Source organism: Dreissena polymorpha, chromosome 9 (assembly GCF_020536995.1).
Source record: "Dreissena polymorpha isolate Duluth1 chromosome 9, UMN_Dpol_1.0, whole genome shotgun sequence".
Taxonomy (NCBI): Eukaryota; Metazoa; Mollusca; class Bivalvia; order Myida; family Dreissenidae; genus Dreissena; species Dreissena polymorpha.
The window spans coordinates 57,725,012-57,739,112 of record NC_068363.1 but is presented as its reverse complement, the minus strand read 5'-3'; the positions used below and the strand labels follow the sequence as shown (position 1 = coordinate 57,739,112).

Here is a 14,101-nt window from a genome sequence, read left to right as displayed (position 1 = left end):
GTCATTGTTTGTCATTTATGTATCTGCATTTGTTGCAATCCCAGTTCAAATCTTTTCTTTGCTAGTTATATATTTATATCCTTGTATTAGGAGCCCAGACCAAGGATTATCATTTTTAGTAATATATGTATGCACTTGTATTATCTGAGTCGTGTGAAACATGCAAAAGCTCACGCGCATATTTTCCGTCGTTGCCGTGACAAGAAGCCATGCATCCGTCTATCGTTATCCTCTTGTATAATACAGAGCAATCAATGATATCTCACTATGCGTTTGAACGCGTGTAATCGTTTGCAACTACTTGTTTGTTTACATTTCATTCAGCACATTCAATTTTTTCAGGCTTAGCCTTAGAGCCCACAACCTACTGCATCAACATACTTGAAAATGACGCTGGGACGACGCTTGATACCTTAGTTAAGCTATGCAAACATACCCCAGTGGGAAGCATTTTTACCCTGTATTCCGTCAGTGGATCTGAAACAAAATTCTTTGTTAATTTCACGAAGACAAACGAGACAAGTTGTGATAGATTCTTTGGTCTACCTTTAACGTCGGAGTTAATCACACCAATCTCATCTGAAGTAGTGAAGAAAAATGTTTTGGAATGTGTGCCGTATTTAAATGATCCGTCAATGTCTAATATATTTAAACGAGTCATTATGTACATTGTTTCCAAGAAGACAAAGGTCCAACTGGACAATATGAATTTTTACGCATATGTTCTAATAACTGATGACTCAACAAACCCAGACCAATGGACTTACGCAGCCACCGACAAGGAACATGTAATAAAAGTGAAAGAAATTGACAAACTACTGAAGCAATTACAATGGGGTAAAATCTTCTTTTCTTGTTTAAAAATGTTGGTTTTATAAGAGCAAAAACTAACGTTCGTAAAATAATTGGATAACATTTCTCTGAAACGACAATACGTAAACTGTATTCTAAAATACTATAGTAATGTTTGTCTAGAAAATACGGATATTATTTTACCGGAAACCCTAATGTAACTTTCAGCTACTGAAGACGTAATTTTCGTACGCTTTAACTTGTCAATTTAACACTGAGATGTGCTTTAAACGTTTATATACTTACCTTCAGATGAAAATATTTATTTACACACACATTGTATTTAAGAAAATTGCACATTATGGTAACAAAATGTTCACAAGTTGTCCCAACTTTCAAGAGTACAATGGCCGTCGAAATATAAGGCACTGATGCAGCTGATTAGATACCAGTTGCATTGTCTTTAAAATATTCTAAAAAGAGACAGACATTTCTGCCGTCATATATATGATATTTTCTATTGAACGCTAAGTCGTAATATAAACACCTTTCGTTTCAGACACCAGATTTGGAAAATGCCCCGTTGATGAGTTTTTCACCGACAATTTAGGAACTTGCCAAGCGTGTTCCAACGCATTGGATGCATTACCAGATGAATGCCATTGTGAGTTGTGGTCATGGTGATTGTGTTGTTGACTATTTTCTTAAAATTGTATCATTCATAACAGATTTTATCCAATTATGAAATGTAAACAAAGGCCAGATTATATGTAAGCGTTGTCATCATTTTAACTTCTTTTTATTGCAGACTTTGGCGAGAAAATCACACCAATTGCAGGATCAACAACGATACATCAAACCATGACCATAGAGATCATCCATGAACATACATCTCCAACAAAAATGACCGGAACACCAAAATCCACTCAGGAAGATACATGGACATACGTGCCAATCATCGTTATCGCAATTTTATTAATTGTGACATGTCCGTTTGTTGGTCCTAAAGTATACCCACAAATTAATAAATGGTTGAACAGAGAGCATTTAAACAGGGCAAGTATTTAAGCATATTACATAGTATAATGAAAGCTAGACATGCTGAAATACCTTTATATTTGCTTTGTGTTTATACTTTATATGGACTGACAAGAATCTTCTCCATTTGTTATGCATTCATTTAAATTGATACAACTGTGGAAACGACGCTCTCAAAAAGAACTGAATCACTGATTTCACTTATTTCATGTTCACATAATTATGCAATCTTTACACTTGTACAACTGCACGAATACGACGGCGACGTTCATATGAAACACACATTTTCACGAAGGAAAGAAAATATGTAATTATTTGTGTAAAGATAAAGTAAGTTTCCCGAATATATAACATTAAACTCTTCAACATGCTGCCTAAACAGGATATATTATCTTTACATATTTAAGAATGATGTTGAGAGACAAGTGATGCAAGTATCTGATGGAAATGGTGTTCAAGAAGTAGGTATGTAGATTTATTTATTATCATTCGGTTAGCCTGGCAGGCGGTTTGTCCGCATATAGTATTAAAAGTCTTCGGAACAAACCACTTCCACGTGTCTTAAGCGATTAAATTAACACTTGAAATATGTCAACATTATTTAGTGAAGATTTGACCCACGTGTTCCTAAATGATATGTCCTTGTACTTTGTATTGGACATATTCGCCATATAAGAGGTTTGTGGAGCTAATTTCATCATAAAGTGTAGATATGACCCACATGTTCCTTAATTCCATTTCGTAGTCCTTTGCCACGGGTAAGGCTGCCATATGAAATGGTTTGTGGAGCTAATAACTTCAACTGTTCACAAGCGGTTAAATAAATGTAATGCTCCCCCAAATTTTTTTTGGGGTGAGCATATAGTCGCCGCTTCGTCCGTCCGTGCGTGTGTCCGTCCGTCCGTGCAAAATTTTTGTCCGGGCTATTTCTCAGCAATTAATGACCGGAATTCAATTTAACTTTATGGGAAGCTTCACTACCAAGAGGAGTTGTGCATATTATCAGCCGGTTCTGGTCGGATGATTTTTCACAGAGATATGGCCCTTTGAAATTTTCCATTAACTGTACATATAGTGCAATTCTTGTCCCCCCAACTACTAGACGTTTCCTTTTATCTGAATATATAGTGCCATATTGTGACAAAAAAGAACCGTTGGGGAGCATCATCCGTCTTCGACGGTTTCTTGTTTAAAGGTGTCATCACGATGACATGTAGATATGCAAAACACATTTTTTATGCTTATATTCCTTACTTATGTGTCATTTTACTATGGTATGGGAATTTCAACGACTTTTACCAATTGGTGCGAGATGACAAGGTACGTTTGTGCCAAAACTCAAGTATTTATTTTGTTCAAAGTCCGAAATTTATGTCATGATAATTTTGCGTACCAATTCTTAACGCAGGCCAAATGGACGGCGAAGGAGGGAATCAAGAGTCCTTGGCGTTTATTCCTGCTGGGTCGGGTACTGACAGCGGGCACAACTCAAATCTTGATGGCAAGTGTTGCTTAGTTATATATTTGCTTTTCATCTACTAGGGCAGGGAAACCAAACTGTTCAATATATTTTCAAAAATCCAAACAAATACACTGAATATGCTTCAGACGTTTTTAATATAAGCACATGCTTGTGTTTGTAGCGTGCACAATGTGCATATTTGATACGATATTTGAAAGTACACCGTATAATTATTATATTTTATGTTCGAAGAAATAGCTTTGTTTTCATAAACATATGTACATATGCAAAACAAATTTTAACGCGTAGTTACCCTTTTACATTCCTTACTTATGAGTCCATGCACTTTGCTACGGGAAGTTTACTACTTTGTCAAATCGGTGCAAAAGGACCAGGCACTCTCGCGAAAACGTAGGTATTTATTTTGTTCTTCTTGTGAAATATATGCTATGATAACTATGCGGAAAAATATCTTACGCAGGCTCACTGAACGGCGAGGGTGGAACTCAAGAGACCTTGGCGTTTATTACTGATGGGTCGGATAGTGACAGCGGGCACATTTCGAGCCCTAATGGCAAGTGTAGCGTTACCCTGTGTCAAGTTAGTTCCACCAACCTCTGAAAGATATTTTGTATTTTAATAGGATTTCTCGGAATGGTAGTATATTTAAAATTGCATTATTTCTATCGGTAAAGTAAACTATTAGTTAGAACTATATATCCATGTAAATTATCCATTAATTTACATTCAATCCAATTTGAAAAGTTAAATGTTCATTACTGTTGTTGATATCGTAATGACCATCTTTGATTACATCTTAATGTGAAATAAAATATTAAAATATTATAAACATAACAATCACATTCTGAAATGCTATCGACGTTATTTTTACATGTGCATGCTTGCCTGTATTGGTTAGAGAATATTCTACTGGTATATATGCGCTTATTATCTTATGATAAGAGGTCCGCTTTCTTAGCTTGTTCAAATGTGATTATTGGTAATCGCTGTTGAGCTCAATTTCTAGCACCACAATACTAAAAACTGCATATAAAATATCATCATCTTAAAAACATAATGAGAGTTATGGCAGCACAGACAACACGAACGTGGGACATTCTGTATTGACAATGTCTGATTTAAAATATAAGAAACATGTGGGCATATGTTGGCCTTCTTACTATAAAAATGACGGAGTCAATTTTGTCACCAGGGAGCCAGCCAAGTATTGAACGGCATGAGTCTGATAGCGGAAATGAGAGTGAGGAACAGAATGGGACTGCGGGTATGGCATGGCCTGATCGTGGCGGAGAACATCAACTGGGACCCACTGATTTTTCAGTAGGACAAATGACGGTTTCAATCTCCGACGGCCAAGAAGAGGGCATTGAAGATCTAATTCGTAAAAGTAAGGCTGGCTTATTATTATTAGAAATTTCTCAAATGAATTGCACATAAATGAAATGAATATGTAATGTGCATATTTTAAACAAAGTTGATGAAATTAAACAAGTTGCTGTCTCATATCAATTATTAATTTTGCAGATAACTATGTGTTGGATGATCCGATGCATCGTGTCCATGACAGACCAGTGTTACCGTACCCAAGAGGTATTTCGATAATTATTTATTCAGTGCCTCATTTCAAATAGTTTAAACATATTTCTTTTAAAAATACGCCTTTTTTAAAGAACATTATACGACATTTGTAATAAGGACATGTTCGAATACTATTGGAACGAAAGACAAGGTTTTATATAGTTTTGCCCCCTAAACGAATTCATTTGCATGGAGAGAAAGAGAGGAGAGATAGAGAGAGAGAAGAGAGAGAGAGAGAGAGAGAGAGAGATAGAGAGAGATAAGAGAGAGAAGGAGCGAGAGATAGAGAGAGATAGAGAAGAGAGAGAGAAGCTATCTCGGGGGATAGGGAGATGGCTCTCTCGCTCTCGCTCTCTCGCCTTTCTCTTGCTCTTCTCCTCGAGGTCTCGTCTCGTCTCTCTTGCTCTCTCTCTCCTCCTCTCTCTCTCTCTCTCTCCTCTCCTCTCTCTCTCTCCTCTCTCGCTCTCCTCCGCCTCGCCTCTCCATACATATTAGGCATGATTATCAATATCATGATATGTGTGGTTTATATTGGGTGTAAACATAAGAACCAAAACCATAACATAATCAGTTCAACAGTACAATTGTTAATAATATACTCTTGAAAAATACAGCGGAAAGTGTTTGCAAATGATTATAGTAAGCGTCTGTATAAAGATGGTACTTTATGAAAACTTACATACCTTTATATAAGAATGTGTAAGCATTGAACGAAATGCAGCAAAATATTGATGATTCTAACACGGCACGCGACTTGTTTTCTATAGACAAAGAAGGAAATCAAGCGTGGGTTATTCTGCAATAACTTATGGGCGGAGCTGAATGTTTCGAAAATAGTTCCGAATAAATAAAGAAATTATTGCAGTAAAATGCACGTGCTAAAACCCGCTCTGAAAGAAATGTAATAAATGTAGCATGTATATAAATGTAATGAAACAATAAATTGTATATTTGGTGATAAGTGGCAACGTCTACAAACAATGTTATTTGTTAGGAAACGTAATTCAGAAAACATTTATAGCATGTCAGCTTTTCAGTAGCATCAATAAACGTGACGACATTAAGTTTTTACGATTGTTGTTTTCAATGAAAGTGACGTCATTTGCAAACTATTTATGAATGAAAATGACGTCATATGTTTGTACAATTCAATGACGTCACTAAATAGTGAACTTAGTACTAAGAAGGGCGGAGTATTGAAAAATATAGTTCACGTCCTAAAGCTTGAACCAAATCAATCAAAATCGTGTTAGAATCGAAATAATATTTTTCTATGATGGTTTGTTGTCGAATAACCCACAGTAAGTTGTATAGATGCGTGTTATCAAATCACTCGTGCTTCGCACTCGTGATTTAATTCCTACACATCTTTACTCCTTACTGTGGGTTATTCGACAACAAACCATGATAGAAAAATATTATTTCTTAAATAATGACAGGAAAATTAGTTTCAAGTAGAGTCATAGTAGTTTCATGAATGTGCTAACAAATCATTTTTTTCAGAAACAGATGAGGGCACAAGCTTGAAAACATATTCAGTAAGTTGAGCAATCGACAGGTTTTGGACTTTCATTGACTGCATAATGTATGAAGGACGAGATTCCTTTGATGAACCAGTTTCCATCAAACGACAATATTTTTTTACAAGTTGTATGCCTTTGAGTGCGTTATATGAAGTAGTGCAATTGTTAACATATGTAAATACGTACTAGCATTATAACAGTTTACTTAGTTTTAAATAGCATTGTTGAAAGTATTAGGAAAACAAATGATATATACAATAAAAAATATTTCAAAACATGAACTACACAAAATATCGCAGAGCTTTAAATGCAATAAGTTTGATTCAGTCCTTTAATACGACCTACGCATCTACGTCCGTCAGTCACACAATTTATTTTTGACTCTGAATTTCAATTAAACGAAAATGCTTGTTTAAAATGCAGTAATCAGAAGTTAGTCACATTTACTCAAGCAAAAAACCCGTATACATAAGAGATAAATTAAAATATAAATATTGAAGTAGAACAACGCTCTCAAATAATATTTTGTGTAAACATTTTTGTGTGATGCTCTTTATTGTTCATCAATGCCCATCAAGCTTAGTGTAGCATATGCGGTGCTGAGCTTACATAGGATCCATTGATATCTGTTTCCCACTAAAATGTTTAAGTCAAACAACCTTATTTATATTACTATTAAATATTTAACTATTTATAATTCACATTGAATGTGTTCAGGTGGGCATCACAGCTTCTTTCTGAAACCATGTCTTTGATGTAACTATACGCCTTTCATAATAGTGTTGTAGGACTTATAAATATGATTATTAATAATGTGATTAACATAAATAAATGAATTGCTTTAATAAATGACAAATACAAAGATTTTAATTGTAAAGCAACTTTAATAAGGGTTAAGTTTTCAACACTTGACGACATTTTAATGCTAACGGTTAATGGTTTACAAAACTCCTGTATATTAACTTAGTTATATCATCTTTTGTTGCATTTCTTCTCAGTGGCGCCGCAAGAATGTGGGTACACTGTTTTCTATTCAGCAGTAATGTAAAGTTGAATCCTAATTGGCATCCTGAAGCAATCATGAAGCTCTTGACATTCACACTAAGTTTAACGGATATATAAATACCATTTCATATACTAAACCAGCATTTAAATTTTTTTGGGATACATGAAAAATATTGCAACACACTGTTTGGTATTGTCTAGACTTTATATATATTACCAATGTCTGGTTTCATATTATTTACTGAAGCTGTTCATACAAAGACATCATTTTTGTCAAATGTTAGGTATAAAGATCATACAGAGGTCTACTAATTAATGCAGTTAATTTATTAACAGTTTTAGTGCATCTGGTCTATTTGAATTTTAAATGTAGGTGAAACTGTACTAAAGCGATGATATTGAAGTTATTTTACATATCTCCCATTAAATTATATAAAATAAATATTTACAAATCATGTTCAAACAGGATTTTCTACTATGATGTTAAATGAATTAACATTAAAACATTTAAATAAACAGATAAACGTATATGTATGTTTATATAATATAATATGTTTGGAAAATATCACACGTACATTATTGTAACTCTTTCAATGACGTATATTAGTTTGTTAACAAAAAGCTGAACAAGTTTATTTCGTGGACTGAACTTAACTTGTAGCCACATGTATACATGTATAACAAGATAGTGCAATATATGACAGCACATATTTTAAATGGACATTCCGTAAAATCATTACCTCAAACATATTGTCTCAAGTCTTTAGATGTTTATCATTCGTCTCAAATAGTACAGTTTCTTTTAGTCATGTGTTCAATTTGTATCATAGTTCACTTTGAAAAGACAATCGCGATACAATTATTGTGCTTATATACGTGCCATATTTTCAAGTTTAAATTCAATCAATGTAATGAAATACTTCAACGAATGTGAAAACTGTCATACTTTTGGAAACATGCACCAAATTTAATTATACAAATACTAAAATGATCGTAAAAAGACCACCAACATAACTGCATTCATGGAGAATAACACGACCATTTTAAAATTATGAAAATCCGATCAAAAAACAGTTTGGCAATATTTTCAGTGGACTTGAATAGATTGGTGTACACGATCACAAACACAACTCCAAACTGTATTGACATTTTTAAAGACTCACATAGGTTTATTTCTACATCACTGTGACTTTCTTAAATTCACAAACCTATATATTAAGCACTTTTCGTAATATATAATCTCATCACAAAACGTTATAAATAGTTACGATTGCTCATAAAATGATGTGCCTAAACATACACTTTTTTTATTAACACAATTGTCGCAAATACTTAGTTAACAAGTCTATTAAGCTAGAATTTTAAAATACTCCAAGCTTCAGTGAATGCCTAAGTTGATTTAACTTTATTTCACTGCTGGTAACAAAACAGTTACCAATGAAGAAACCTGTCCATGGTTATTATATTTTTCCGTTTTACAAAATCAATAATTTATTTGCCTACATACACATTGTACAATACATGTTCATGCCCAGAAAGTTTAATCTCTCCTTGTTATACTTTTCTTGACGTTTGGTTTGTATACAGTTTATTTAATATAAGGAGAACATTTAAGATAAACTCAACAAATACTACATGTGTTATGCACAAAGTTTCCGAACATGATAAGTTACATTCGCCCAAATCAATTTATCAATGTTTTCCTTATGATTTAAGTGTTGTGCCTTACTCAAAAGCAATATATGTGTTACATTAATGAAACTTACTGAACATTTGTCAAATTAGTTTTAATATACATACCCACGTATTGTGTTACATCTTTTTTCCAACATAATCAGCTTAGTGTGCCAATCAGCGCACTGTGGAGGTTTTAAGTGTCCTGTGGGCGCATTATAATTTATTTGATCAATAGTTTCATTTAACTCGGAAACATATTACAGCTTTATTATCTATTGTCAGGTACTGAAACTGTGGACAGGTATCTTTAGGAGACTGTGAACGTTTTATGTCGAAGTTGAAAATGCTTAAGTAATGTATACTTGAAATGTAACGATTATATCAACATTGTGATTATACCTTTAATGAAACATAACACATTTATTATGTCTCGTAATGACTCGTATCTATTTAAATAGTGCATACTTATATTTTGTTTTGCAAATAATGTGTTTTATCGAGTATAAATTTGGCAAGGTAATTATCTGGTTGTTTAGTGTTCACTGTCTCTAACATTCTATGGAGGCAAGTCATGAAGTAATATATTGGAACATTCATTTAATTCGAAGGCTCTTGGATCTAAGACAAGCAAATGTTCAATGACCAGTACTGAATCAAATAATTATGCATTGAAAAATTCTGTTAAGAATAATGAATAATGCTACAAGATTCTTACCACACGGTTTCCCTCGTTTTTTTACTTTATAATCGGTTATGTTTCATTTAGTTAATCAACCCTTAATTAGAAAAAAGATTTTTTATTATAACTTAATAACTTTTTAGATATACAGCTTTCGGTGTTTCATTTGAATAAAGTTTGAGTAAATAATGTTTTCTTTGACATCTTCCAAAACAGATGATACATCAAGGACATGAGGTTTCATTCTTTATTTCTCTGGAAAAGCTATTATAGTTTAATTAACGAAACTAACGTAATGTTAAACTAATTGTATTAAATTGTGTTCCCTTCTATGTGTATACTATGGCATTTTTAAACAGTTAACATTCGAGCGCATTTTTAAGACAACTAATTTAAATATTACTTTACACTTAGTATTTTTTATACATAATTTGTGTTCACTTTTGCTATCAACTAGGCCTTTTTCTCAAAATGTTCTTTCTCTTGAAACATGTTCACCCTGTGTTTAACGTTGCCAAAGTCCATATTTTCAAATATATGTTTTTAATTTATCTTTGAATGCATTTGAATAAATCAAGGATCCGGATTTCACAATTACCATATACAATTTGCGTTTGAATTTTCTAGAACATTAAATGTGTAAAACAACACATACATGGACAACAAATTAAAACCCCATTTATTTTGTTCTTAATTTAAAGAAGAATACAACCGATATTTGGAAATATTGAACTTTGCAACCTTTGACATTCTATTTCATTTCATATATCTACTTGTGAAAGCTAGAGAGTGATTGTGATTGTTGTGGTAGTATTCGAGCTTCATTCTGAGAAAACTGGACTAAATGTACGTGCATAAAGTTTCGTCCCAGTTTAGCTTGTTAAGTCCGCACAGACGAGTCCTGGAAGACACGTTTAGCCTAAAATTGATTTTCGCTTAGAAGAGACTTAAACAGGAAAACCTATAAAATCCGGAAGTGTCTTGCCTGACTCCACATGCTTATTTGGGACGACATTAAATTCATATGCATGGGGCCAGGTTTTATCAGAACGAGGCTCATGTGATCATGTTTCTGTAGTATTGGTTAGACTGTGTGGCGTGCCATATATTGCTTTGTTTTATAAATATAAATTGGTAGTTTTATAGCAACATAAATTATTTGTTCTCTTTGCATGTTAATGTTAACTTTTATCTTATATTGTTGTTCTCATAGATATCATGAAGACTCTAATCATAGTATGTACAGTGAATTGTTGTTCTTTGCCTTTTGTATTAATTAGATCAATTTTATAGAATGTATTATATATATTTTCTATATATATATATTTTTTAATAGATATTTATATGTCTAACTTTACCAGGAGGAAAGTTTTATGACTTATACGTTGATTTTCAAAAAGCCTATGCTGATTTATTCCACTAAAAACTATTTGACATAATGCAAAAATAGGTTTAAACTATAGAAAAACTTCATAAGTGCCTAGTCTCTAGTACTCACATTTGCGAAGTCGGTTGCGGTTCATAAACAACACTGTCACTAATGAATTTAAGTGTAACATTGAAACAAGGCAAGGGGACTTTACTAGCAAAATCACATATAATATATTCATAAATGATTTATCCCTTTACCTAGGTGACCGGGGCCATCAAGGAATTTTCATTACTGAAGATATCCAAATATACGATGTATATTATTTGCGGATGATGTTGCGAGTTGCTCTGAAACCGCTATTGAACTACAGCGTCAATTGAATAGTATTGTTGATTTGTTTTCCAAATAAGTTGCATGATCGTAAATGAAAAGAAAACCGAAACAATTGTAATCAGTAATGATTTTGGTTAAACCTGGGGTTATCAGGACGTTGATGATGTTGATGTATTTTAACAACTTTTTAAAGATCGCCTCATTTGTTGTAACACGCAAAAAATGGTCAAGGAGTTTATTCGACTCGTCTAGATGTGAAACATACAGAATGTATAAATCACTGCTTGTACCAGAAAAATATCTTATAATACCAGTCTATAATAGAAAGGCACTTGCACAGTTTAGATGTTCGAACCACACGTTTAAAATTGAAACTGGACGACATCTTGGTTAAGAACATGATCTTCGATATTGAACTTATTGTCTAAATATAGAAAACACTTGTGTCATTTAAAACAAACTTAATGAATGTTTTTATTGTTCTAGATTTCACTTAGAACATAACATGCAGCTTTTTCTTGGTAAAGTGGAAATATAAATGAAATCGATTTTATTAAGCTGATACAAACGACTAATAAGCTAAAATAGAAGAAAATGCATTATTTATTTAGTTTTTAATACGAAATGCATCAGTATAAAATTAAGAACAACTCATACATGTATAACGTGACATGCCTGTATAATGTTTATTGTATTTTTTGCCGGTGGCCTTCAATTACAAAATAAATTTTCTTTTCTTTCTAGTCACTTGTATGTTTTTGTATGAGAAATGTCATGTATAATGCACATTATTAAATAGTTTTCTGTCTGTCGAAAATGTCTCAATACAACTATTTAATAAATCATGTCATACATTCTTAATAAATTTAGTAATTTATATAAAATATGCTCATACAAATGCAAACACTTTCAAAGAAACTCATAATTGTCAAACTTGCTCTAAATCGTACAAAACAGTTTTTTTGTAGCAATAAGCGTTTGCAATACTATGATTGGTGCAATAGAAAACCTATTTCCTTGCCCACTTCTTGTTATAATATTTTTTCTGTTTATTGATTTCATGTTTTAAGTGTTGTGCTTTGTCTCATAACACTAGTTGATGTGTATTACAATGTCTCTACTATGTTTCTATAAAAATGTTGTTATGTACATACCTAAGTACCACAATATACCAAAAATAGACAAATGTGCTGTGGCATCCTTATGATATTAATTAATGTTTGAATAGTCTTTTTGCTTTATGTGACATTGATGATTCGTCTGTGTGTAAATCAGGAGTACTTTGTACAGCAAAAATGCTAGGTTGACCAACATACCAACGTCATGTCACACAATAAACATAATGTATAATTTATTTTAGTTTTTATAGGTACGTCTTAAACTTAAAGACATTTTGATCGTAAACGCATCGTTAACGCACTTGCTCAAGTAGCATCTTTTGTTTAACAATTAGTATATGAAAAATTCCTTCATATATGCAACAACATGCATATCACATAAAACATGTTCAAAGAATTTGTGATTATTTCTAAAAACGTTTACACTACAGGATGTAAGAAATGGATTTTTGTTCAAATAACTGTGATTGCTATTAAGTTGTCTTTCAATATTTGTTCCTTCGTTTACAGTATATATTAAAGATTTGCTTTTTAAACTTGTTTTAAAGTTTCGAATGGTTCAGATGGCCAGTTTGTGTACAGACGTTTGTTTTTACATATAACAAATAATGTTTCCATTGTTATCATATGTCGCATAGAAAATTACTTGTTTTTATATACCCAACAAATGATGAGCTCAAACTTTAAAGCTCAAATGAGTTTTTGGTTACAATCTTTACTGTTTACGTAAAATGTTTGGTCCATAACTAAGCTTGATTTTGTGTGACAAAATGAAGATACTTGATAATTTTAATAATGGAAAAGATAGTTTAAATTACACTCAAAGTCGTATTTTAGGCAAAAGATGAAGTCATATTTGCCTACAGTAGTTATAACATGCTGTTCTTTTTAAACCTCATCTGATATAGTATAATACTGAACGTTCGTATGACCTTCGTTAACATAACATTTTAACATTTTTATATTTATTAAAACATTTTTTGTGGTTGATATTCAACCTAGAAGATGTAAAAATATGTTTCGTCATATAATGACTGTAAGTTATAAACATATTATACCAAAAAAGATTTAGATAGTAAAGTATTGTTCATTCGTTTAAAATGTAGCTCTGTTCATAATGCAGTGTAATATGTATATAAATGTAAAAAGGCGCTTTTGTTTTCGTTAACTTTTAACTTGGCATTATAACCCGATACCACGATGGAAATTACAAAAATAAGACGTAATTGCTAATTACAAGTACTCAAGGTACATACAAACAAAATGCATTAAAATTGTTACATAATATTTATTATTTACAAGAAATTTCAAATATTGAAACTTCCGCCAATTTATAATTTTACAAAACATTTGTCTCATAAAATGTTCATATTTTCCATTTTACTTCTTTTGGACGAACCATGTCAATGTAAACAGTTTCTTTATTCGAGCTAACGCCGAACTACAAGCAACATTCAAGCTAACTTGCATACAACATGGTAATATATGGAAACATATTCACTT

At 32.4% G+C, this 14,101-nt stretch overlaps 1 protein-coding gene across 3 annotated transcripts; it reads left to right on the top strand.

The window, feature by feature from the left end:
* The first annotated feature begins 351 nt into the window (after positions 1-351).
* On the top strand, positions 352-13,749 carry LOC127845799 (uncharacterized). 3 transcript variants are annotated; one of them, XM_052376953.1, is made up of 9 exons: positions 352-837; positions 1,352-1,456; positions 1,601-1,848; positions 2,238-2,295; positions 3,239-3,331; positions 3,774-3,866; positions 4,506-4,700; positions 4,838-4,903; positions 6,401-13,749. In XM_052376953.1, the coding sequence occupies exons 1-9, from the start codon at positions 636-638 to the stop codon at positions 6,436-6,438; spliced, it is 1,098 nt and encodes a 365-aa protein (XP_052232913.1). In that variant the 5' UTR covers positions 352-635; the 3' UTR covers positions 6,439-13,749. The 3 variants fall into 3 exon arrangements, with proteins under 3 accessions (XP_052232913.1, XP_052232911.1, XP_052232912.1); XM_052376951.1 differs by having other exon boundaries at positions 6,395-13,749; XM_052376952.1 differs by having other exon boundaries at positions 3,774-3,870; positions 4,510-4,700; positions 6,395-13,749.
* Positions 13,750-14,101: the final 352 nt, after the last annotated feature.

Excerpts from the sequence above, each read along its gene's own strand:
- LOC127845799 (XM_052376951.1), top strand. The coding sequence starts at position 636 with ATGTCTAATATATTTAAACGAGTCATTATGTACATTGTTTCCAAGAAG. Across the intron at positions 2,296-3,238 it reads AAATGGTGTTCAAGAAGTAG|GCCAAATGGACGGCGAAGGA; the intron begins GTATGTAGATTT and ends TTCTTAACGCAG. Across the intron at positions 3,332-3,773 it reads GCACAACTCAAATCTTGATG|GCTCACTGAACGGCGAGGGT; the intron begins GCAAGTGTTGCT and ends TATCTTACGCAG.